Below are 25322 nucleotides of genomic sequence, written 5' to 3'. Positions count from 1 at the left end.
CCTCGTGATCCGCCCGTCTCGGCCTCCCAAAGTGCTGGGATTACAGGCTTGAGCCACTGCGCCCGGCCAGAAGATGTAAAACTTTTAAAAATCACCTTAGAATTTTAAATTAGTAGTATCACTGATTATATTTGTATTATTTCTGTAAATGTAGAGGTAATAAGCAGCCATTTTTATCACAGCCTAAATTTTTAATGCATTGCTTTGAAATATCTGTGAAATTGACAAATATTGCTCTGTTTGTGTGTTTTAATCACCACAGCAAACTACACTTACTGATGAATTGTAAACTTTCCCATTGGAAATGTAAGCTGGGTCAAAGGGATAAAAGGAAATAAAAATGGGTGGGTTTACAAAGGGAATTTGTTGGCAAATAAATTAGTCACAGTCAATGGAAGCTTGTCTATCAGAAGGCATATTAAGCATATTATTTCATGGTTAGCTTTTTGGTTAATGTCTACATACTCATAAGTTTCCCTCTCCTGTCACTTTTAGGCTCTAAAAAATCTCAAAAGAATCCACTTTTTTGCTAAAACTTCAATAAAATGTGTCATTTATTTACAAAGAACATTTTCCTCATTCACTTTAATTTATGGCTTAAACTGTGGAGATGGAAAAAAGGAAGTATTACTAAATTCTGTCATTCAGTAACCTAAACAACCCACAGCTCTGAACACAATACTATAAGATTCTTCATAAATTCTAAGATACTAATGTACTTTAACAAAGTCAAGTCAATGTATTTTTTGTTTTGTTTTGTTTTGTTTTGTTTTTGTATTTTTTTGAGACGGAGTCTTGCTCTGTTGCTCAGGCTGGAGTGCAGTGGCCAGATCTCAGCTCACTGCAAGCTCCGCCTCCCAGGTTCACGCCATTCTCCTGCCTCAGCCTCCCGAGTAGCTGGGACTACAGGCGCCCACCACCTCGCTCGGCTAGTTTTTTTTGTATTTTTTAGTAGAGATGGGGTTTCACCGTGTTAGCCAGGATGGTCTCGATCTCCCGACCTCGTGATCCACCCGTCTCGGCCTCCCAAAGTGCTGGGATTACAGGCTTGAGCCACCGCGCCCGGCCGTATTTTTTAATGAGTATAAAAAAGATATCATAACATTTAGGAAAATAAAATCTATTCTCCTAAAATGAACAAAGTTGGTAACTCTACTTGGAAGACCTTAGAATTAAGATAGGAATGAAAGCAAGCAAATGAAAATAACAACAATCTGGAACTTTTTAAAAAAAGTACTTAAATTTGGTTGGCCATGGTGGCTCACACTTGTAATCCCAGCATTTTGGGAGGCTGAGCTGGAAAGATTGCTTGAGGCCAGGAGTTCAAGACTAGCCTGGGCAACAGAGCAAGACCCCATTGTGATGGTGCACATCTACAGTTCTAGCTACTTGGGAGGGAGGCTGAGGCTGCTTGAGTCCAGGAGCTGGAAGCTGCTGTGAGCTATGACTGCACCACTGCACTCCAGGCTGGATGACAGAACAAAACACTGTCTCAAAAAAACAAAGTGTTGAAAAGCAGGACTAAGGTACTGCTTACATATTGGTGGCACCACTGTCTTTTCCTACTGTCTGTTACAGGAATACATATTATGGTCATTAATACCACATTACACAAAGAACCCTTATGTTAAACCATGTGCTCTTTACTCCAAACTTGTCTTGGCCCAAGTGTTGATGAAAACATTGCTAGGTGCAAATAAAAACCTCACAAGTCAAAAGTTCCCCTCAGGTTTATCTCTGTTACTCCCACACAGTTACTCTGTTTATCTCTGTTACTCCCACTCTGTTACTCCCACTGCGTATCTGATACTGAGGAAGAAATGGCTATTACATTCTAAAAGCTTGGATGAAACACAAGGAAACATTTCTAGAACCTAACAGTTATAAGAGGCTGAATATTTTTATAAGAGGTGGGCTTCCCTTTTTTAGAGATGATTAAGCAATAGTTTCTACCATACCTACCCCCCATCTCTCCCCTACCTAGCAGAAGGGTGGAAATAAAAGATTGCTGAAGGATGTCCCAAGTCCGAGCATTCAATATGTAAAGATAGAATGTGGTATTGTTCCCAGAAGGAAATTCTCATTAGAGTATACACATTTCATAGCATGCATAGCTAAGCTTTCGAAAACATACTTTGACCTATGGGTTATCTAAACCCTACACATCACGTTTATAGTAGGATTTAACCACAAATATAACTTTCAGTTTTTACATATATGACTCTCGAATGATCATTTTATATTCCCTTGTACTCTAAGTCTTACTATTAGAGATGGTAACCACACGTGCACATAAACCCCTCTCTCTTCATCTTTCTCATTAAATTACAGCCAATCTGGAAAATCTTGTAGAGTGGTGATTCAGTTTAACGCAAGCCAAGCATAGTAACTGATCACCCATTCTTACTGGATGAGTGTGCAGATGACTGAATATTGATGTTGGCATCCTTGAACATACTAAGTGAGCATTGTTTGGTTACTGCTTCTGCTTGAAATGATCCTGTGTTTTGGTTGTGGCCCAAGTCTTGAAGTGCTGCTTGCCATTCCCTTTCTTTCACAGAGCTCTCACTGTTCAAACACGAGGGATTTGGTAAAATATGTGTGGTTGAGTCCTGCTTACCCCCACTTGGTCATCTTTGTAGGAATCCAATGTTTCATTTGTTTGTTTTAAAATTATTTTTAGCTGATGTTCATGAAGAAAAGGGAGTACCTATAACCACGCTACTACTGAAAGAAAATCCTAGCTAAGAAGGTGCATTTCTGTATGAGAGCTGTGTCATACCAACCTTTGGGCTCTCTACTAGAAAAGTAGAATCAAATCTTATATAATGTCTTTTTAATTGTACGCTCTAGTATTATAGATGTAAGACAGTACTATATTATACCTCTGTGAATGTAAAGTACCTTGTACCTGCTTTATAATATGTAGCAGTGACTATGCCTTAATCAAGTTGTTTTTAATAATGTTATTCTAGAATGTGTTATTTCTAGATCATGAGTGAATAGCTAAAAAATAACAAATAATAATAGTACCAGGTACCGCAACAGTAACAGAAAAAAAAATCTTGAAAAGAAAAAGACTGGCCAAGTGTGGTGGCTCACGCCTGCAATCCTAGCACTGTGGGAAGCCGAGGTGGGCAGATCACCTGAGGTCAGGAGTTTGAGACCAGCCTGGCCAACATGGTGAAACCCTGTCTCTACTAAAAATATGAAAATTAGCCAGGCATGGGGGCAGGTACCTGTAATCCCAGCTACTCAAGAGGCTGGGACAGAAGAATCGCTTGAACCCGAGAGGTATTGGCTGCAGTGAGCCGAGATCACGCCATTGCAACTCCAGCCTGGCTGACAAGAATAAAACTCTGTTTCAAAAAAAAAAAAAGACTAGTTGCTGCCTTTACAGTCCACAGATTGCTGTACTGCTAATACTTCAAGCCTCGTTGAGCAGTGTAATAAATCAGAGTAACCACAGCTCTCATTTCACAATGGAATTTAACTTGTCATGCAAGCTTCCCATGAAAGGGAATGTCCTATCTTCAAAGGAAACAACACTGATTTGGAATTTGCCCCAAATTTTGTTTTATTTTATTTTTACTGATTGATTGAGATGGAGTCTTGCTTGCTGCCCAGGCTAGGGTACGGTGGCACAATTAGGGCTCATTGTAGCCTCCACCTCCCAGGCTCAAGCAATCCTCCCACCTCAGCCTCTCAAGTAGCTGGGACCACAGGTGTGCATCACCACACCTGGCTAAATTTTTTTTTTTTTTTTTGGTAGAGACAAGGTCTCACTATGTTGCCCAGGTTGGTCTCAAACTCCTGGGCTCAAGTCATCCTCCCATTGTGGACTCTCAAAGTGCTGGAATTACAGGCATGAGCCACTGTGCCTGGCATGTCCTAAATTTTAGAAAATAAGTAATTCTCAAGCACATTTAACTCCTTGTAATTTCCAGAACTATAAGAAGTAACCTTATTTCCCTTCTATTAGATAATCCCCCATTCAGTACTTTTTTTTTTTTTTTTTTTTTTTTTTTTTTTTTTTATGATCTTGGCTCACTGCAACCTCTGTCTCCGAGTTCAAGTGATTCTTGTGCCTCAGCCTCCTGAGTAGCTAGGACTACAGGCACGTGTCACCATGCCAGGCTAACTTTTTTGTATTTTTAGTAGAGATGGCGGTTTCACCATGTTGGCGAGGCTGGTCTCGAACTCCTGACCTCACGTGATCTGCCCAGAGCAGTCTCCCAAAGTGCTGGGATTACAGGTGTGAGCAACTGTGTCTGATCCTATCATGATATTTTTTAAAAACAGTAGCTTTTTTTTTTTTTTTTTCCTGAAATGGAGTCTTGCTCTGTCACCCAGGCTGGAGTGCAGTGGCACACTCTCAGCTCACTGCAATCTCCACCTCCTGGGTTCAAGCAATTCTCCTGCCTCAGCCTCCTGAGTACCTGGGACTATAGGTGTGTGCCACCACACCTGGCTAATTTTCGTATTTTTAGTAGAGACGGGGTTTTGCCATGTTGGCCAGGGTGATCTCAAACTCCTGACCTCAGGTGATCCGCCTTCCTTGGCCTTCCAAACTGCTGGGATTACAGGCATGAGCCACCACCCCTGGCCTAAACACAGTTGCTATTATTAAGGTTTTCTGAAGTAGAATACTTAAGAGTATCTATTATAAACATCACTACTATACCATATTGTTTTATCTATTCAGTTTTTTCTCCTAAACACGCAAACACACACACACACGCACACACACTAAAATAAAGGAATGCCATGGAAAGAACCATCAAAAATCCCTTTTTTATTAAAAATAGAAATAATTTATCCTTTTAAGGACTCAAAAACTTACCTAAAGGTTTATTCTCTGCTGTCTGTTCGAGTTCTCTGAAAGCACTATATTTATCACCAGGATCTATGACAGAAAGGACAGAAGCTCAATTAAGGTTAGGAATCCTGAAATTGCAGCTCCAGGAAGTCAGGCAGATTGGTTTAACCAAACACTCTTTTTTTTTTTTTTGAGACAGAGTCTCGCTCCGTCGCCCAGGCTAGAGTAGTGCAGTGGTGCGATCTTGGCTCACCGCAAGCTCCGCCTCCCGGGCTCACGCCATTCTCCTGCCTCAGCCTCGCAAGTAGGTGGGACTACAGGCACCCGCCACCATGCCCGGCTAATTTTTTGCACTTTTAGTAGAGATGGAGTTTCACTGTGTTAGCCAGGATGGCCTCGATCTCCTGACCTCATGATCTGCCAGCCTCAGCCTCCCAAAGTGCTGGCATTACAGGCGTGAGCCACCACGCCCGGCCGCCAAACACTCTTTTTTTTTTTTTTGAGACAGAGTCTCATGTGGTATAGGCATTTTACACATTTAGCACACAGAAGACCACCACTTAAAGATTCATACAATTTAAATATTATGCAATTTAGCGTTCACAAGTTTATGAATTTACCCACTGTTTTTACCTCCAGGTAGAACAGTATTTTCAGAGGACTTGTCAGCTGCAATTCCTTTAAACACAGCATATTTGTCCATTGAAGGCAATACTTTAGTTCCGGGAAGTGGCATCAACAAAGAAGGGGCACTAAAGGAAAAAAGAAACATGTTTTGATGACACTGAATGCTTCCTTTATTATCAAAAAAGAAGTTCGAATTAAAATGGCAAACAGGGATTTCATTAAAACTCATGGCTCTCTGCTTTAAAAGTTAGAAACTATATAGTATACATATACACCACAAAGAAAAAAATGTCCTTTTTCTAAAAAAAAAAAAACAGATAAAACACATTACCCAGTCATTTTTTTCTTAATTAAATGAAGAGGGGTCAGATCCATGCTGTCTAAGCACCTCTTTAAGCCATAATAACTGGAATGGCATTGGAAGTAGGTTATTAAAGAATGATGACTTCCTGCAATTTTAACTTAAGGTCCATAAAACTGCAAAAGTGAACTGTTCCACATATGTATACTCAATATTTTAAAATAAATCATGTTAATTTTAATATAAATTATTATCTTCAATGGGCTCAGAGTGCAGAGGTAGAACAGTTAAGATAAAAATCTATTTATGAAATGTTGTCCAAGACAAATGTAAATTGTTCTTCTTCTGACTGTACTGCATTGCCTACCGGTAGAAGTGCACACATCTGATAAGCTGCCGTAGAGTTAATACAATTTGCATTTTTACAAGGATCACATCAGCAGTTTCAGAAGCTATCTTTGTAACAAAACAACAATCACTTCAAAATTAGATAAAGATACTTTTGCCTGTGGACATATTTCATGCTGGATGGAAAAGTAGCGTAATGAGTAGTATCTGTGTGGGTAATTCTTAGAAGGCTTAAACACATACTATAAAAGCATTACTTTTTTTTCTTCTTCTTCTTCTTCCCTTATCAGACCCAGGCAGCTCCCTGGAAGAACTTATTTTACATATGAATGACTACATTCCACCACTAGTTTGTGTCATTCAATACCATGCAGAAGTTATATAAATGGATTTCTATTGAGTTCTTTGCCCTGGAGCAAAAATATTTCCACAGTCATTTAAAACTTCTTATCAGTGGCTTACAAGCAAGGTAAAAACTAGGCTCTGGCAGCTGCATGCTAATGGGGTACACAGTCCTTTAGAACTTAATGCCATCAAATATTATGATTTCACATCACCACCAAACAGCTGCTACATAACTGATCTTGACAAATGAAATAAGCCATCATCTATACATTGTAAGTTGACTTTTCAAAAGTTCCATAAGTAATTAAAGTACAATTCACTGTACAGAATGTTACACAGGAATAAAGGCAATTAACATCTTAGGGGAAAAAAAAACCCAAAAGTTGAATGATTTCTTTATCTTTCATGACCCTCCAACTTTAGCTATGGCCTTTTAAGGCTCATTGGTAAAAATCTTTCTACTACATGTTACACTTAATTGATTATTAATTTTAAAATTATATTCACAGAATTGGGGAAAAAAAAACCCAGGATCTTTAGGGTAATGAACTACTGCTTGCTGATTAAAGTCAATACAATTCCATTCAAAAAAAGTTATGACTCAGACTGTAATTTTATGCACACTGCAAATGAATATTTCATTCCAGTTTTCTCTGAAGTTATTTAAAAAAAAAAAAAAACACTACAATCACCATGAAAGTGTTTACGCCAGTTACACAGTAGTCATCATCCGTTCCAAACATGAAGACAGTTATTTCTACCCTTTCATACTAATGAAAATACTCAAGTGAGAAAGGCATATTGATTTTACACTTACAAACCTGTATTCTACTGAAAGGTAAGACTTAAAAAATTTGGCATAAAAAAGCATTTTGCATTTTCTCTAGTGAATCTATTAGTGTTTTATAATCACTCCATATGACTGTGGTAGTTTTATTTAGTTGCTTACCCTGCTAAATATATACATTTAAAAAGAAATATTTTGATCTCAGCAGAATAAACTAACCAACCCCAAACTCCTGTACGTTAACCCTTTGTGAACTTTTATTTATTTATTTTTTGAGGCAGTGTCTTGCTCTGTTGCTCAGGCTGAAGTGCAGCGGCACGATCAAGGCACACTGCAGTTTCGACCTCCTGGGTTCAAGTGATTCTCCTGCCTCAGCATCCCAAGTAGCTGGGACAGCTGATACTACAGGCATGTACCACCATGCCCAGGTAATTTTTGCATTTTTGGTAGAGATGGTGTCTCCATAGGTTTTCTAGGCTGGTCTTGAACTCCTGGGCTCAACTGATCCGCCTCCCAAAGTGCTAGGATTACAGGCAAGAGCCATTGCACCCAGCCTTCCCCGCCAGCCTTTTTTTTTTTTTTTATAAGACAAATTCTCACTCTGTCTCCCAGGCTGGAGTGCAGTGGTGCGATCTTGGCTCACTGCAAACTCTACTTCTCAGGTTCAGCAATTCTCCTGCCTCAGCCTCCCAAGTAGCTGGAATTACAGGCATACACCACCATGCCTGGGTAATTTTTGTATTTTTATTTTTATTTATTTATTTTTTTTGTAGGGACAGGGTTTTGCCATGTTGGCCAGGCTGGTCTCAAACTCCTGACCTCAGATGATCCGTCTGCCTCGACCTCCCAAAGTGCTGAGATTACAGGCATGAGCCACCGTGCCTGGCCAACCCTGGCCCCCTTGTTAACTTTTCTATGATCAATGTCCCATATCTGCTTTGTTGATCAGTCTAGGCTCCCGAGTGCCCGGCACATAGTATTTTCTGAATGAGTAACTGGATGATGTTACTGCCTTCCAGAGGCCGTTCAGGTTTTATGCACGGGCTCAACTGCCATCTTTCCTTTGACTCTGACATCTAGTTCAACACCGAGTCTAACCAATTTCTCAGATATAAACTGTTCAGTGTCTATAACTCCAAACCCTGAGTAATTCTCATCATCTCACAGCAGGATGACCATGGCAATTGAATTTATCCTATACACAGTAGCAAGAATCACTTTCATTGTGCCACTTCTTACTCCTAAAATGCTTTAAAATAGAGTATGTCATAAGTCATAAGGCATCCCACAACTGGTGCTGTCCCTAACTAATGTTATTTTCTCACAGACTAACAATGCTCTCCATCCCAGTCTACTCCTAACATCTTACTTGCCTTTTCATCTTCTCTAACAAATAATGCCCATTTTCTGTCCAAAATGGTTTCTCCTAGGCTTAGCTATTCACATCATGATTTAACAAATCTCTTTTTAAAACAATTTGGAGTACAGATTATCATAAACTAGGGAATACATTTTATACATATATTTAAGGACTAATCCTAAGAGAACTTTATCAGATAATTTAAATACCAGATAAAACTAAGTGTCCTTAGAGCAGGAACTGTGGTTTTTGCTTCTGTATTTCTCATGCCTATCCCAGTGTCTGGCATATAGCAAATACTAAATAAATGTTTGCTGGATGAATAAATGAATATTGAGTATGAATTCTAGATAATACCAAAATAGTTTCATTCAGCTGGGCTCACATCTGTAATTCCAGCACTTTGGGCGGCCAAGGCAGGCAGACCGCCTGAGGTCAGGAATTCAAGACCAGCTTGGACAATATGGTGAAACCCCGTCTCTACTAAAAATACAAAAATAAGCTGGGTGTGGTGGCGCACGCCTGCAGTCCCAGCTACTAAGGAGGCTGAGGCAGGAGAATCACTTGAATCCGGGAGACAGAAGCTGCAGTCAGCCGAGGCTGCGCAACTGAACTCCAGCCTGGTGACACAGAGAGGCTTCATCTTAAAAAAAAATAAAATAAAAAAAAAATAAACAAAATAGTTTTATTCAAGGAAAGCATGGAAGTAGTCAAGTCAGAGCTATATGTAAGAGGAATATCTGCAAAGTATCGTATATGAAAGTAAACTATTACATGGAGATAATGCCACACAAAATTGCTAATACCCCAGATATCTCAGATCTGGCCACCATCTTAAAACTTTCTACCCCCAAATTTTAATTTCATCTACAAACAGAGTTTTGCTCAGATAAATAAATCACCGATTTGATAAATTAGGTTTATAAGCCACATACTATATAATACAGTCATCCAGCAAATCTTTATTAATTACATATGATGGGGCCAAGCACTACATATATAAATATGAATGATTGTCTTCAGATACTTACAGCCTAGTAAGGGAAACAGTCAGGTAAACCAGCAATTACAATTAGGGCACAGATATTCATCAGGTACTACAGCAGTAGCAAAGGAGGGGCCCCTAACTCACCTTGGAGGTAGGCATTGGTTAGGAAAAACTTCCTATATTTAGCTGATTTCTGAAATGGAACTATAACTATAGGGAGATTAGGTAGGGGTATTTCAGACTGAAGCAAACAGAACGTATAAAGTTTGAAAGAGCACGGTCGGTTTGGAGTCATGCTGGCATGGCTGGAGTGTAAGTCATGGGAAATAGCAAGAGTTGAGAGCGGGCAGGAGTTAAGATCACACATTGTCACACAGAGCTGACAGAGTTAATGGTGGTAAAGGAGAGAGGACAGAGCCAAAGTAAATAGCATGCTTTTAATCTGGTGACTGAATATGGTGACATCATTCACCAAGGAAGGGAATAATGCTTTAACACATTTTTATTTGGCTATGAGTAGGAAAACAATGAATTTAATTTCATGCAGTGAATTTGAGATGCCTTGAGTCATTCAGATGGGAATGCTTAGATAGTAGTAGTACATACAAATTTTGTTCGAAGGAAGAGATCTGGAGTAGAAATACAATTTATGTGTCTAGAAGGTTTAACTTGTTTGTGTTGGTGCAGCAGTCCTGGAAATACCAGCACTCTATGGTCTCATTCCTTATATGTTTCTTCTATATGTTACGTACATGCATTTAATATATTTTTAAAATCAGGAGAATAGTCTCTTTTCCTAATTTGTAATTCTCTATAAGGCCTGTCCCTTAGTTCTTGTTACAGTGCGTATGCGGCAAAGTGCTGACTAAGAGATAATCAATTGGCTAAACGGGGAAGAGAGGCGCAAAACTGCATAAACAGGAACACAGGAGACACGGAATATGTATTCTGACAAAAACCAATTTGAAAATAAAAACAAAGGAATTCATATCGCTTACTCTGGTGTCTGATGTGTTCCACTTTGCAGAAATATCTGAATACTTTTTTTAAAATGCCGGCTTGGCATGGTGGCTCATGCCTGTAATCCTAGCACTTTGGAGGCCAAGTCGAGAGGCTCACTTGAGGTCAGGAGTTTGAGACCAGCCTGGCCAACATGGCGAAATGCTGAAACCCCATCTCTACCAAAATTACAAAAAAATTAGCTGGGTGTGGTGGTGGACACCTGTAATCCTGGCTACTAGGGAGACTGAGGCAGGAGAATCGCTGTAACTTGGGAGGTGGGGGTTGCAGTGCGCCAAGATCATACCACTGCCCTCCAGCCTGGGCAACAGAGCAAGACTCCACCTCAAAAATAAAAATAAAAAATGCTGACAACATACTGAATCAGTTACTGTACCTGAAGCTTAACGTGGCATGTAAAACCTTAGAGAAATGTTTATGCAGCTGTCTATGCAAACAACAGAAATCTGAAGGCTTAAAAGACACTAATGTCAATTATACAAGAAATGTGAATAAATATGATTAGCGTTCTGAATTACGATTCTGTGGAAAAGTAACAGTACATAACATTACAAAAACATACAATTATGTGCTCCTGCCTAAAAAACTTTTCAACAGTTGAAGACCTTGCTTTAATACAGGAACACGAAGTCATCACTGCACAGGTGCTCTAGCTATAATAAAGGTTTGGCACAGGTGAAAAAGAATATTGCCAGGCAGGTGTGTACTTAGAGGAAACAGTAGGAGCTGAAGTTTAAGGTGGACAAAGGAGAGAAGTTTGGAGAGTAAAAGTATTAATACAGAAGGAATAATCACAGAAAGTAGTAGAGTAAGGAGTCTTAATTTTTAAATTTCTCACACCTAGCCTTCTTATTACGGATGTCTCTTTCTTAATGGTTAAATACAATGTTAAATATATTAAACTCGTTCCTACCTGTTTCCATGCTGGGAGTTACTTGCTTTTGAAGAAGCAGGCAACTCTTGGAAATCACTGAATGAGTCATCGAGGGATCCTGACTTAGAAGCATCTTGAAAATCCTGGAAGTCGTCTTCTTCTGGCTTTACTACCTAGGTTTATAAAGGATATTTAAATAAATAGCACTGACTGACAAAATAAATACACAACAAATCTCCAACATTTAACTTCAAAGACTGCCCTTAAAATTTCTCAGTTTAGATACATTAACTCAAGTGCTTAAGGCAGGAATACTGTTTTGTATTTTAGATACTCTCTGGTACAAATGGTAAAAAACTGGTTTAAATAGCTAATCTAGGCTGGGCGCAGTGGCTCACGTCTGTAATCCCAGCGATTTGGGAGGCCAAGGTGGCCAGATCTCCTGAGGTCAGAAGTTCGAGACCAGTCTGGCCAACATGGCGAAACCCCAGCTCTACTAAAAATACAAAAATTAGCTGGGCATGGTGGCATGTGTGTGTAGTCCCAGTTACATGGGTGGCTGAGGTAGGAGAATCGCTTGAACCCAGGAGGCGGAGGTTGCAGTGAGCCGAGATTGTGCCACTGCACTCCAGCCCAGCTGGGCAACAAAGCAAGACTCTGGCTGGGAAAAAAAAAAAAAAAAGCTAATCTATACATTTTAAAAATAGCTGAATGACATTCATTGGGTTACTAAGTGCCTGCTATCTTTAAAAAACACATCTAGCTGGGTGTGGTGGTGGGCACCTGTAATCCCAGCTACTTGGCAGGCTGAGGCAGGAGAATGGCTTAAACCCGGGAAGCAGAGGTTACAGCAAGCCAAGATCACACCACTGCACTCCAGACTGGGCAATATAGCAAGACTCTATCTCAAAACAAAAAAAGAAATTGAAAAGGTCAAAATGCTAAAAAAAAAAAAAAAGACATAGATATATCATGCATGTTTGCAAATTAAGTGACACAAGCTCATCATAACCAATCACATACATGTACAGAGTGGACACTGACTCCTAATCCCACACTCTAGAAGTACTGTTAACAGCTCATTTGTTTCAAAGAAAAATGAGATTACACTATATTGCTCGATATTGCTCTATACTCTAACTATATAACAAAGACACATTTCCGTGCAGTACATGTAGCTCTATCTTACTCAGTTTAAAGATTACCACCACTGTGTGAATGAACTGAAATTTATTTAACCTTTCTCCTCCTGTTGGATATTTAGCTATTTCCACTTTTTACTCTAACAAATAATGTTACAACAAAAATTCTTACGTATCTTTGCTAATTTGAGTTACTATTTCTTGGGATAGATTTCTAATAATGTGACTGCTAGGAGAGAAGATAGAGACATGCTGAGGCATTTTTTTTTTTTTAAACTGAGTCTCCTTCTGTTGCCAAGCTGGAGTGCAATGGTATGATCATAACCATAGCTCACTGCAGACTTGAATCCCTGGGATCAAGTGATCCTCCTGCCTCAGCCTCTGGAGCAGCTGGTACTATAGGTACACACCACCACGCCCACCTTGACATGTAGAATTTTGATAACTATTGCCAAGCCTGCCTTTCAACAAGGCTGTACCAATAAGCCTAGAGTGTATTAGTCACTTTTACCCTACTTTTTCAATGACATTAAATATTATATACTTAAAACATTTTTGCTAATCTGAGAAGTGAAAAACTAAAGTATTTTAATTTCAGGTTTAGCAGTTTTTCTGAAAGATACAACCTAAGAATTTAAATGTGCTCCCTATAATCCAGTAACCTACTCTACGTATCCCTGGAAAAAATGGTGCCCAGATTCACTTTCAGTGATTATTTGAAATATGCACAGCTTCTCCATTTACCTGATTTGCAGGGAAGGTTGGTATGAAACCACTAGAAGCCTGGGCTGCAGCTCCACCCACTGGTCCAACAAGGTTAATACCCATGACTGGCTGTCCAAGGCTGAGGGGCATGGAGCCCGCAGGGCCTGAAGGTATCACAGTTGGCTGACTCACCGGTGCAGGCAGAGTCATAGAAAAACCACTTAAAGTTGGAATAGGAGCTGCTGGAAACTGGTTTAAAGCATCAGGACTCATTGCAGGAACGCCCCTCTACAAATGATAGAAAGAAAATGGATTAGGGGGTTGTAAACCACATACGGTCGAAATCTGGCAGAGACGGAAAGATAAAAATCTGTAGCCTTTGCATGTTTCCACTCCTACTCTCAAAACTCATGAATTTGATTCAAGAAAAAAAGTTACAAGGTCAATGCAAACCTAATACTTAACAAAGAAATGGCCAACACATATCAGTTCTGACATTTTCACTTTCTGACACGTTTGGTTAATTCTATATGATCAAATCATTTTAAATGACTTTGCAATAAAAGAAAAATTTCTACCAGACTGAGAATACTTTATATCTATGAAATTTTAGAGAAAACTTCAAAAGACAGAGTAATTTCACCTATTACAGACTAACTTTCAAGTTCAGAGAATGTTAATATATTAAAAGTCTTTAGGCCAGGCATGGTGGCTCACACCTGTAATCCCAGCACTTTGGAAGGCCGAGGCAGGCGGATCACTTGAGGTCAGGAGTTCAAGACCAGCCTGGCCAACATGGTGAAACCCCATCTCTACTAAAATATAAAATTAGTCAGGCATGGTGGCAGGTGCCTGTAATCCCAGCTACTTGGGAGGCTGAGGCAGGAGAATCACTTGAACCCAGGAGGTGGAAGTTGCAGTAAGCTGAGATCGCACCACTACACTCCAGCCTGCGCAATAGAGTGAGACTCAGTCTCAAAAACAAACCAAAACAAAAGGTCTTTAAACAAAGGAATAACTTGCTATTATGCACATCATATAAACTCTACAGTTTTGAAGTACTATATCCTGAAAATGATCTAAATTTTAATGTACAAGGAGTTACACAATATAGTAAAAAAGATTTCATATCCTTGTAATTTATACTAATAAAGTTATTTGATCTAACTTAAGAAACATGGTTTACCTGTGTTACCGCTATCATGGCTAGAACGGTATAAAGTTCTTCTTTTGTAAGTTTGCCAGGTGTAGTTCGATTAGCTAAGGCCCATATCTGTCCAAGAGTTTCCCTGGGAAGCCCAGATGACATCAGAATGGGATACAGTTTGGCAGTATCTATTCCGGTTGGAGTCATTGTGGTTTCTAAGATTTTCTTATAGGCATCTATTAAAGGAAAGACCAGATTACAAATGGAAACACATTTCAAGTGATTCATTTTTTGGGGTGCCATTGTTGGTATACAAGAATAATCTTCAATCAAACTGCTTTAATAGAACCAAAGCCATGTCAGGGTTTAAACTGCTTTAAACATATTCCATTGCGGCTGGGCATGGTGGCTTGTCTATAATCTTTCAGCACTTGGGAGGTCAAGGCCAGCAGACCATCTGAGGTCAGGAGTTTGAGACCAGTCTGGCCAACATAGTGAAACCCCATCTCTACTAAAATACAAAATTAGCCAGGCGTGGTGGCATGTGCCTGTAGGCCCAGCTACTCAGGAGGCTGAGGCAGGAGAATCGCTTGAACCCTGAGACAAAGATTGCAGTGAGCCAAGATTGCAACTCTGCACTCTGCACTTCAGCCTGGGAAACAGTGAGACTCCGTTTCAAAAAAAAAGAAAAAAAAATTGAGATATTCCAGTGGAAATGTCCAGCAGACAATTAGAGTCTGGAGCCTGGTACTAAAGATAAAGTTTAGGGCTAGAGGTAAGACAAAGTCTTATAATTCAGTAGAAGATTGTAACAAGACAGCATGCTTTGGATATTACAAGAGAAGCCGTAGAGTAATGATGGTGGGAACAGTTTGAAAAGAGCAACAGGAAGTAAGAATTATACCAACATCACTCTTCTCCAGTAAATTAGAGGCTGTGACAGAAAACACCATTGGAGAAGGTGCTATGGAAATACAACCTTTAAGGAAAGACCCAGTTTCTGTTAGGGTGAGGAAGCAGAACAAGTATCTTAAAAAGGGGGGTACGGTTGGTGAGTTTTTGATAATAACATGGGTTTTCCAAAGGACCAAGTGGGAAATGTTAGAGACAGGGCTAAAATAAAGAATGCCAATATTGCATGGGACATACTTATACTAAAAAATTATTTGCTTTTTACCTGAAATTCAAATTTAACTGGGCATCCTGTATGGTTATTTACTAAATCTAGCAAGCTTAGTTAGGGAGATGAAAGTTAGTAGGGCTAAGGTGGACAGAGAAACTGTTTAAAACAAAAATTTTACATCTGGGATTATAAGTATGGATTACAGGTTAGTGGGCTCTCCATAAGAACACATATTTTTGGCCGGATGTGGTGGCTCATGCCTGTAATCCCAGCACTTTGGGATGCCAAGGTGGGCGAGTCACAAAGTCAGGAGTTCGAGACCAGCCTAGCCAATATGGTGAAATCCCATCTCTACTAAAAATAAAAAAAAATTAGCCAGGCGTGGTGGTATACACCTGTAGCCCCAGCTACTCGGGAGGCTGAGGCAGGAGAATTGCTTGAACTCGGGAGGCAGAGGTTGCAGTGAGTCAAGATCGCGCCACTGCACTCCAGCCTGGGTGACAGAGAGAGACTCCATCTCAAAAAAAAAAAAAAAGAATACATATTTTGACTAGAAAGTATACGTGCATGTATGTTTGGAAGGAAGAGGGAGAAAGTAATACAAACTGGCAGAAAATGGATAAAACTCCAAAATATACCAAGATCTAGATTTCGTTTGTTTGGCTTGAGGACAGAGAAGAAGAAAAGATGCAAACTATCTAATAGGCATTTGGAAGAAAAGTCATTATTTTTATGTACAGTTGAATTGTACATACGATTTTGGTAACAATCAGCCTTTTGTCATTGTAAGTAGTATCAGAAAATGCATTTGAATGAAAACTATAAAACATTAATACAAGAAATTGAAGGGGACATAAAAAAGTAGAGAAATATTCCATGTTCATGTTTTGGAAGAATCAATGTTGTTAAAATGTCCACAGTACCCAAAGCAATGGGTAGTACAGATTCAATGCAATCTTTATCAATACCAATTACATTCTTCACAGAAACAGAAAACATAATCCTAAAATTTATATGGTACCACAAAGGACCTAGAATAGCCAAAGCCATTCTGAGCAAAAAGAACAAAACTGGAGGAATTACAGTACATTACTGTATACTACCTGACTTCAAATTATACTACAAAGCTATAGTAACCAAAACAGCATAGTAATAACATAGACACAGAGACCAATGGAACAGAACAGAGAACCCAGAAATAAATCCACACATCCACAGTGAACTCATTTTTCAGAAAGGTGCCAAGAACATACATTGGGAAGGGTCTCTTCAATAAATGGTGCTGGAAAAACCGGATATCCATATGCAGAAGAATAAAACTAGACCCCATCCCACACAAAAAACAAAACTCAAATCGAAATGAATTAAAGACTTTTAAATCTAAGATCAGAAACTACGAAACTACTAAAAGAAAACTTAGGGAAACTCTCCAGGACATTGATCTGGGCAAGATGTCTTGAGTAATAACCCAAAAATAATGGCAACCAAAGCAAAAATGGACAAATGGGATCACATCAAGTTAAAAAGCTTTTGCACTGCAAAGGAAACAATCAAAAAATGGACAACACACAGAACGGGAGAAAATATCTGTAAACTATCCATCTGACAAGGGATTAATAACCAAAATATATAAGAAGCTCAAACAACTCAATAGAAAAAAAAGCTAACAATCTGATTTTAAAATGGGCAAGCAAGACAACTGAACAGGCATTTCTCAAAAGACGACATGCAAATGGCAAACAGGTTTATGAAAAGGGGCTCAACATCATTGATCATCAGAGAAATGTCAATCAAAACTACAATGAGACATCATCTCACCCCACTTAAAATGGCTTTTATCCAAAAGACAAGCAATAACGAATGCTGGTGAGGATGTGGAAAAAAGGCGACCCTCATACACTGTTGGTAGGAATGTAAATTAGTATAGCCACTATGGAGAACAGTATAAAGGTTTCTCCACAGTGGCTGTACTAATTTATAAGCCAAGATTCAAAAGCAACCTAAGTGTCCGTTGACAGACACTTTATCAAATGGATAAAGAAAATGTGGTACATATACACAATGGAGCAAAATCGAGATCCTGTCATTTCCAACAACATGGTTGGAACAGGAGGACATTATATTAAGAGAAACAAGTCAGGCATAGAAAGACCAACTTCACATATTCTCATTCATTTGTGGAAGCTAAACATTGAAACAACTGAACTAATGGAGACAGAGAATAGAATGATGGTTTCCAGAGGCTGAGAAGGGTAGTGGGGAGGGGGGAATAATGGGAATGGTTAATAGGCATAAAAATATAGTTGGATAGGAGGAATAAGATCTAGAATTTGATAGCACTACAAGGTAGCTACAGTCAACAATAATTTGTGCACCATACTCATTTGTGTATAATCTTATTGATCAGATGTTTAAAATTATTTCAAATACTTCATTAAAATAATTATTTTAAGAAAAAAATAACGAGTATAATTGGAACGCTCATAACACAAAGAAGTAATACATGCTTGAGGTAATGGATACCCTATCTACCCTGATGTGATTATTACATATGATATGTCTGTACCAAAATATCTCATGTACTCCATAAAAATATACACTTATGTAGCCATAAAATTAAAAATAAATTTTTTTTTGTTTAAAGAAGAAAATGCACTTTAAGGATTTTCTTTTCTTTTTTTTTCTTTTTGGCTCAGCAGTAAAGATACATGTAAAAAGTAGGCCGGGTGCAGTGGCTCACACTCGTAATCCCAGCACTTTGGGAGACCGAGGCAGGCAGATCACTTGAGCCCAGGAGTTTGAGACCAGCCTGAGCAACATGGTGAGACCCCGTCTCTGCAAAAAAATACAAAAATTAGCTGGGTGTAGTGGCACACCCCTGTAGTCCCAGCTGCTAGAGAGGCTGGATTGGCCTGACCTGGGGGAGGTCCAAGGCTGCGTGAGCCAAGATGTGTCAGCTGCATCCAGCCTGGGGTGACATAGTAAGACCTTGTTCAAAAAAAAAAAAAAAAAAAAGTAAACACTATCCTTCACATCTTTCCAATGTGAAAAAAAAGATCCCACATGGTGTTTTATTTCATATAGTATTACATGACAAATAAGTCATAGAAACAATATTTTTAAAAATATAAACTAAGAATTCAGAAAATGACAAATATTTTAGTAAAATTCTTGATAAGTTATTAACTGCTGAACTAAATATTTGATAATGTCCATTAAAGCATAATAAATCTAAGCGAGCTTTTAGAAATGAAAGTATGATGGCTGATAAAACATTAAAACTGTTCTCCTTCATTTATATAGTTATTCCATACATGAGGCAGTCTTATGAAACAGGACATTTATTTAATTTCTGTACTCTTTCAGAAAAAAAGAAAAGTCACAATTCCTCCCGCATATTTTGTAACTACGACAGTAAATATTTACAACTACATTTACAATATATAAAGCAAAATATCCAGATGGGAATCCTGGGCTTTTTTACCTGGAACCAAACTCTCATTGTAAATCCAAGGAGGCATTCTGGGCTGAGCAGGATCCTGTGAGGGAAATACTCCCACACCTAGAAGATAAGAAACATCAATGTATACAGTGGTCCATGGAGAAGATGGTGAAATCACACTGAGTCATGGTTTTTTACAAAGAGCACTGGCTGGAGACACTAAAAAAAGTCACCAATACAATTAAAATATTTGGTCCCCCCTGCCCCAGATTCAGAATAAAATATTTGGTTTCTAAGCAACTCTTGTACGTTAACTATGTCCTAAAGAGTAAATTATACAAAATCTAAAATGTATCAATTCAATACTCTAAATCATATAAGCCTTGCACCATTTAACATGTATTACAAATTAAGGGAAAAAAAATGATAGATGATAGTTTAAAATTATGTGTCTAAAAATATTTAATTGTCCAAGCTTTACTTGCAGTTTTACTAGTGCTTCTTTGCAAAGTTTCATTTTTTTTTTTAATCTACATATGATACAGATATTTTAAATACACAGGACTTTTGGGGGCTTTTTGTCCAGTGAAATACTCTCCCAAAAGTTTGCCTCCTAGGCTGCCCACATTCTAATTCATTTCTGAGGGTTGAATTTATAAAATTTAGATATTTTAGGCAGTGGTGCATATGATTTATTGTAGACAAAGCAAGACTATATTCTCATTGGTGACTTTTCCAGTTACATTTTAACTTTTCAACCTTTATGGAAGAAGACGAAGTATAAGTGGAAAAAAAGAGAGGTTTTATAAAATAAAAGGAAAGAAAATTTTAAATCAGAAATGATTCCAATTAAGAAAACCAGTTATCAAAACATTTTAAAAGGAGTAACAGTGTGTTGAAAGAATTCAGAGCAAAATCTTAGGGGTTAATTGGAGAAAGGAATGCATTAAATATATTTCAAGCAAAATTTCGATTAGCAAAATCAAGCAGCATTCATTTGAAGATTAATGCTTAAGGTGTTAGCATTTGAGCAACGTTTGGTTAAACAAGTTTTTTGTTGAATGTTTCACGAGCTCACCACTCTCTTCAATTGACAGGTTTTGATCTGAAGTCTTTTCTGCCTCTGCAGTGGTGGTACCACTTACACATCCATCTACAGCACCCCCGTTACTGGCCGTTAAACTGGGATGGCTCTTACTGGAACCTGGGCCTAGGGCTTTGTGGCCAACTTCAGAAGTATTTAATTTAATTTGTTCCTGCCCAGATGTACTTATATCACAAGATACTAGGAACTTCTCCTCCAAGGAAGGGCCTAAACAAACAGCATGAAGGATTATTTGTATATAACTGTATATGTGTACATGTCTAATCTTTTCAAACATCCATCTCCACCACATATTCTTTTTTTTTTTTTTTATTTTTTGAGACAGAGTCTCACTCTGTCACCCAGGCTATAGTGTACTGGCACGATCTCAGCTCACTGCAACCTCTGCCTCCCAGGTTCAAGCGATTCTCCCGCCTCAGCCTACTGAGTAGCTAAGATTATAGGCGCCCACCACCAAGCCCAGCTAATTTTTGTATTTTTAGTAGGACTGGGTTTCGCCATGTTGGCCAGGCTGGTCTCGAACTCCTGACCTCAGGTGACCTACCCACCTCAGCCTTCCAAAGTGCTGGGATTATAGATGTGAGCCACGGTGCCCAGCTCACCTCCATATTCTAAAGGGAGGTCCTGCCACATATAACGTAAACACTGTGGCTAGGCGCCGTGGCTCAAGCCTGCAATCCCAGCACTTTGGGAGGCCAAGGCAGGCAGATCACAAGGTCAGAAGTTTAAGACCAGCCTGACCAACATAGTGAAACCCCATCTCTACTAAAAATACAAAAAATTAGCCAGGTATGGTGGCAGGTGCCTGTAATCTCAGCTACTCGGGAGGCTGAGGCAGGAGAATCACTTGAACCCAGGAGGCAGAGGTTGCAGTGAGCTGAGATCACACCACTGCACTCCAGCCTGGGTGATACTGCAAGACTCTGTCTCAAAAAAAAAAAAAAAAAAAAAAAAAAAAAATGTAAACGTTGAAATAATTCAATTATTGCACATTTGTATAGGACTTGAGAGACTATTAGAGATTTTAGAGAATGTAAACATAATTATCTACTGTGATTCTAAAGAATTCTACGAGATAGTAGGTGGAAGAGTATAGTGGAAGAAGGAGCACTACCTTTGAAATCTGACAACCTACATAAGATAACACTTTCACTAACTCCTAGGAAGGCCTCTGGCCAGTGACATCATCGTCATCTCTTGGTCTGTTTCCACGTCCATCAAATGAGAAAGTCTGGACTGAGTACATGTCTGCCAAGATCCCTCCCAGCACCCTGTCTCAAGCCAGGATGTGTAGCTGTCTCTATTCATTTTACAGACGACAAAATCTAAGGCACATCAAGGACAAACTGATAGTAAATGAACAACCTGGGCTTCTGCCCCCAAGTGACAGTACTCTGTCACTGAAGCTGAAAGAGTACTTTCTAAAGAAGCCTTTCCTAGCTCCTTATTCTTAAGAAAATGATATTGGTGAATCTCCCAAACAACAATCTTCCAGAAAAATCAGAAGATTTCTTTTAAAGTTATAAGGCAGTTTAAAGTGCTCCTACTTGAGGAGCAAAAGTTTTAAATCACCTTTCTGGAATGTGAAGACCCCAGAACTTAAAATCTAGAACACTTGTTTTGTTGAATTTCAACAGCAGTCATACATTCATGTACATGTTTATTTGCCAACATCACTGGATTATTCTACTTATGTAACAAAATAAGTTATCCCAGGATATCTTAAGAATATTTTCATTAATAATGCTAAGAGTTACCTGCTTTTGGTACAATGTGTGAGGCTGAAGCAGCAGAGAAGTAAGGAATTTGCCCAGGGACACCATGTAAGGCAAAAGGCACTGGTCTCTGACCTGGAGGGAGAGGCTGTGTCCCAGCCTTCTGTGTATGCAACTGGCCAAGTGGGGTAGAGGGATGGAAAGACTGAAAGGGCTGGGACATGGAAGAAGGCCCACATGGGGAACTTCAACAGGTCCCTGCATAAAGTCACTGAATTCTTCTTCATCAAGAAAGGCAGGTGATGGGGAGACAGTTTTAGTAGAATGAGATGATGTGGGGCAATCTGCAAAATGGAAAATGGCAATGAAACACACAAAATGGAAACCAACAGAGAAAAGGAATTAAGATGTAGTACAATTCCAAAAGAATATATTGAAACATAAATAGGGAGGTAAACAAGAAATAACAAGTAACAATAGTCAAATGGAATTATATGATGCATGTAAAACACTTTGATGTCTATTTATACACAATTTTATGTCTTTCTAAAGGGGAATTTTAATAGCTATTTTGCATTTGGTTCGAAAAGGCAAAACTAAAATGTATGTATCTATTGATTTATTTTAGAGACAGGACCTAGGCCAGAGTGCTGTGGCATGCTCACAGCTCATGATCATAGCAGCCTCAAACTCCTGGGCTCAAGCAATCCTCCAGCCTCAGTCTCCTGAGTAGCTAGGAATATAGGCACATGCCAGCATACCCAGTTAATTCTTCCTTTCTTTTTTTTTTCATAGAGATGGTGTCTCACTATGTTGCCCACGCTGGTCTCGAGCTCCTGGCCTTGACAGTCTTTCTTTCATTAGATTAATAATTTTCCCCTGAGACCACTGATGCTTTACATCAAAGTGATGATTATTTTGAAGTCGAAATGATCTGTGTATCTAGATAATTATTATCTCAAACCAATACACATCAGATGTAAGAAAACCTACCTATATAGTGCTGAATACATTTTGGACAGATATATACTATGATGACTAAATTTCATTATTTATTAAGAAATTCAGTAAGAAATAATGCACAATACAAACTTGTAATTTCTGAAATATCATGCTTGATCCACACACTTGCATAGATCATATTTCAGTAAAGTTACCATATGAGGAATAAAATTACAAAAGAACTTGTTTTTTTTTTTGAGATAGAATCTCTCTGTGATGCCCAGGTTAGAGTGCAATGGCATGAGCTCAGCTCACTGCAACCTATGCTTTGTTCCCCAGGTTCAAGAGATTTTCTGCCTCAGACTCTTGAGTAGCTGGGACTACAGGTACGCACCACCATGCCCAGTTAATTTTGTATTTGTGTGTTTGTGTGTGTGTGTGTGTGATGGAATCTTGCTCTGTCACCCAGACTGTTGCTCTGTCCCCAGACTGGAGTGCAATGGCGTGATCTTGGCTCACAGCAACCTCCGCCTCCTGGGTTCAAGCAATTTTCTGCCTCAGCCTCCCAAGTAGCAACCACCATTCCTGGCTAATTTTGTATTTTCAGTAGAGATGAGGTTTCACCATATTGGCCAGGCTGGTCTCGAACTCCTGACCTTGTGATCTGCCTGCCTCCACCACCCAAAGTGCTGGAATTACAGGTGTGAGCCACCGCAGCCAGCCAAATTTTGTATTTTAGTACAGATGGGGTTTCAGCGTATTGGCCAGGCTGGTCTTGAACTCCTGACCTAAGGTGATCCACCCACCTTGGCCTCCCAAAGCACTGGGATTACAGGCTAAGACACCATGCCTGGCCAAGACAAGAATATTAAACACATTATTAAGGTGATATTTTCTTGTGAAAAGCATCAACATTAGGATATATAAAGTGCTGAATCAAACAACAACAGTCAATTTAAGAAAGTAAACCCTGCCTGAAGACTACGACTACCTTTAAAAGATTTTGGCACTAAAGGATATAAATGTCACTGTGGCTTTTATTATTAAATGTGAAATTCACTTATGTAATGAACCTGCTCGACTGGGGCTACATTTAACATGAAGCTCTTTAACAATACTATTTTATTGTTGCATCTTTACATGTATTATTTTTACTACTACTATTATTATTATTTGAGACTGGGTCTCCCTCTGTCAACCAGGCTAGAGTACAGTGGCATGATCTCAGCTCACTGCAACCTCTGCCTCCCAGGTTCAAGCGATTCTCGTGCCTCAGCCTTGCAAGTAGCTGGGACTACAGGCGCCCACCACCACGCCAGGCTAATTTTTGTATTTTTAGTAGAGACAGGGTTTCACCATATTGGCCAGGCTGGTCTCGAACTCCTGAATTCACATGATCTGCCCACCTTGGTCTCCCAAAGTTTTGGGATTACAGATGTGAGCCACCACGTCTCACTTTCTTTGTTTTGTTTTTGTTTTTGTTTTCCTGAGATGGAGTCTAGCTCTGTCGCCCAGGCTGGAGTGCAGTGGCGCAATCTCAGCTCACTGCAGCCTCTGCCTCCCAGGTTCAAGCAATTCTTCTGCCTCAGCCTCCCAAGTAGCTGGATTACAGGTGTGCACCACCACGCCTGGCCCCACATTTTTTTCTTTTTTTGAGACAGAGTCTTGCTCTGTTGCCCAGGCTGGCGTGCAATGGCATGATCTCCGCTCACAGCAACCTCCACCTCCTGGGTTCAAGAGATTCTCCTGCCTCAGCCTCCTGAATAGCTGGGATTACAGGCATATGCCACCACACCTGGCTAATTTTGTATTTTTAGTAGAGATGGAGTTTCTCCAGATTGGTGAGGCTGGTCTCGAACTCCCGACCTCAGGTGATCCGTCTACCTCGGCCTCCCAAAGTGCTGGGATTACAGGTGTGAGCCACAGCGCCCAGCCTCCCCACATTTTAAATTACTTTGAATTGCTTTAATATGACTAAAGTCTATTGTCACAATAAGTAGTCTTTTTTTCTTCACTGACTTGAAGCTTAGGAGTAGTCTTTTTTGTTAAGAAATGGCTGTCATTTGAAAAATGGAGGCCGGGCGCGGTGGCTCAAGCCTGTAATCCCAGCACTTTGGGAGGCCGAGGCGGGCGGATCACAAGGTCAGGAGATCGAGACCATCCTGGCTAACACGGTGAAACCCCGTCTCTACTAAAAAATACAAAAAACTAGCCGGGTGAGGTGGCGGGCGCCTGTAGTCCCAGCTACTCGGAAGGCTGAGGCAGGAGAATGGCGTGAACCCGGGAGGCGGAGCTTGCAGTGAGCTGAGATCTGGCCAGTGCACTCCAGCTTGGGTGACAGAGCGAGACTCCGTCTCAAAAAAAAAAAAAAAGAAAAATGGAGACCCTGCATACTTCTTTCCTCTCTCTAGGATCAATGAAATAAAACCTGGATGCACTGAAAGTTCTAAGAAAGATGCAAAATATGCAAAATTATTGCCTTAATTAAGTTTGTTTTAAAAGAAAAGCTCTCCCACATAATTGTTTTTTTTT

The 25322-nt window shown here is 39.5% G+C and overlaps 1 protein-coding gene across 8 annotated transcripts in view; it reads right to left on the bottom strand.

Moving 5' to 3' along the window:
* SYNRG (synergin gamma) overlaps positions 1 to 25322 on the bottom strand; it is a 95653-nt gene that overhangs the window by 40694 nt on the left and 29637 nt on the right. For 5 of the 8 annotated variants that reach the window (XM_017864115.1, XM_017864113.1, XM_017864120.1 and 2 more), the window contains exons 7-12: positions 19071 to 19148; positions 14503 to 14699; positions 13356 to 13604; positions 11509 to 11642; positions 5453 to 5571; positions 4844 to 4906 (exon numbers count right to left, since the gene is read on the bottom strand). In XM_017864115.1, the coding sequence (XP_017719604.1) occupies positions 4844 to 4906; positions 5453 to 5571; positions 11509 to 11642; positions 13356 to 13604; positions 14503 to 14699; positions 19071 to 19148 (840 nt within the window). Of the gene's footprint in view, positions 1 to 4843; positions 4907 to 5452; positions 5572 to 11508; positions 11643 to 13355; positions 13605 to 14502; positions 14700 to 19070; positions 19149 to 20106; positions 20341 to 21890; positions 22193 to 25322 lie in introns of those variants that run through there. The other 3 variants (XM_017864117.1, XM_017864112.1, XM_017864118.1) reach the window with 3 other exon arrangements.

The sequence above is a fragment of the Rhinopithecus bieti genome, unplaced genomic scaffold, assembly GCF_001698545.2.
Source record: "Rhinopithecus bieti isolate Rb0 unplaced genomic scaffold, ASM169854v2 scaffold_74621, whole genome shotgun sequence".
NCBI classification, from domain to species: Eukaryota; Metazoa; Chordata; class Mammalia; order Primates; family Cercopithecidae; genus Rhinopithecus; species Rhinopithecus bieti.
This window is presented reverse-complemented; position numbering and strand designations above follow the sequence as displayed.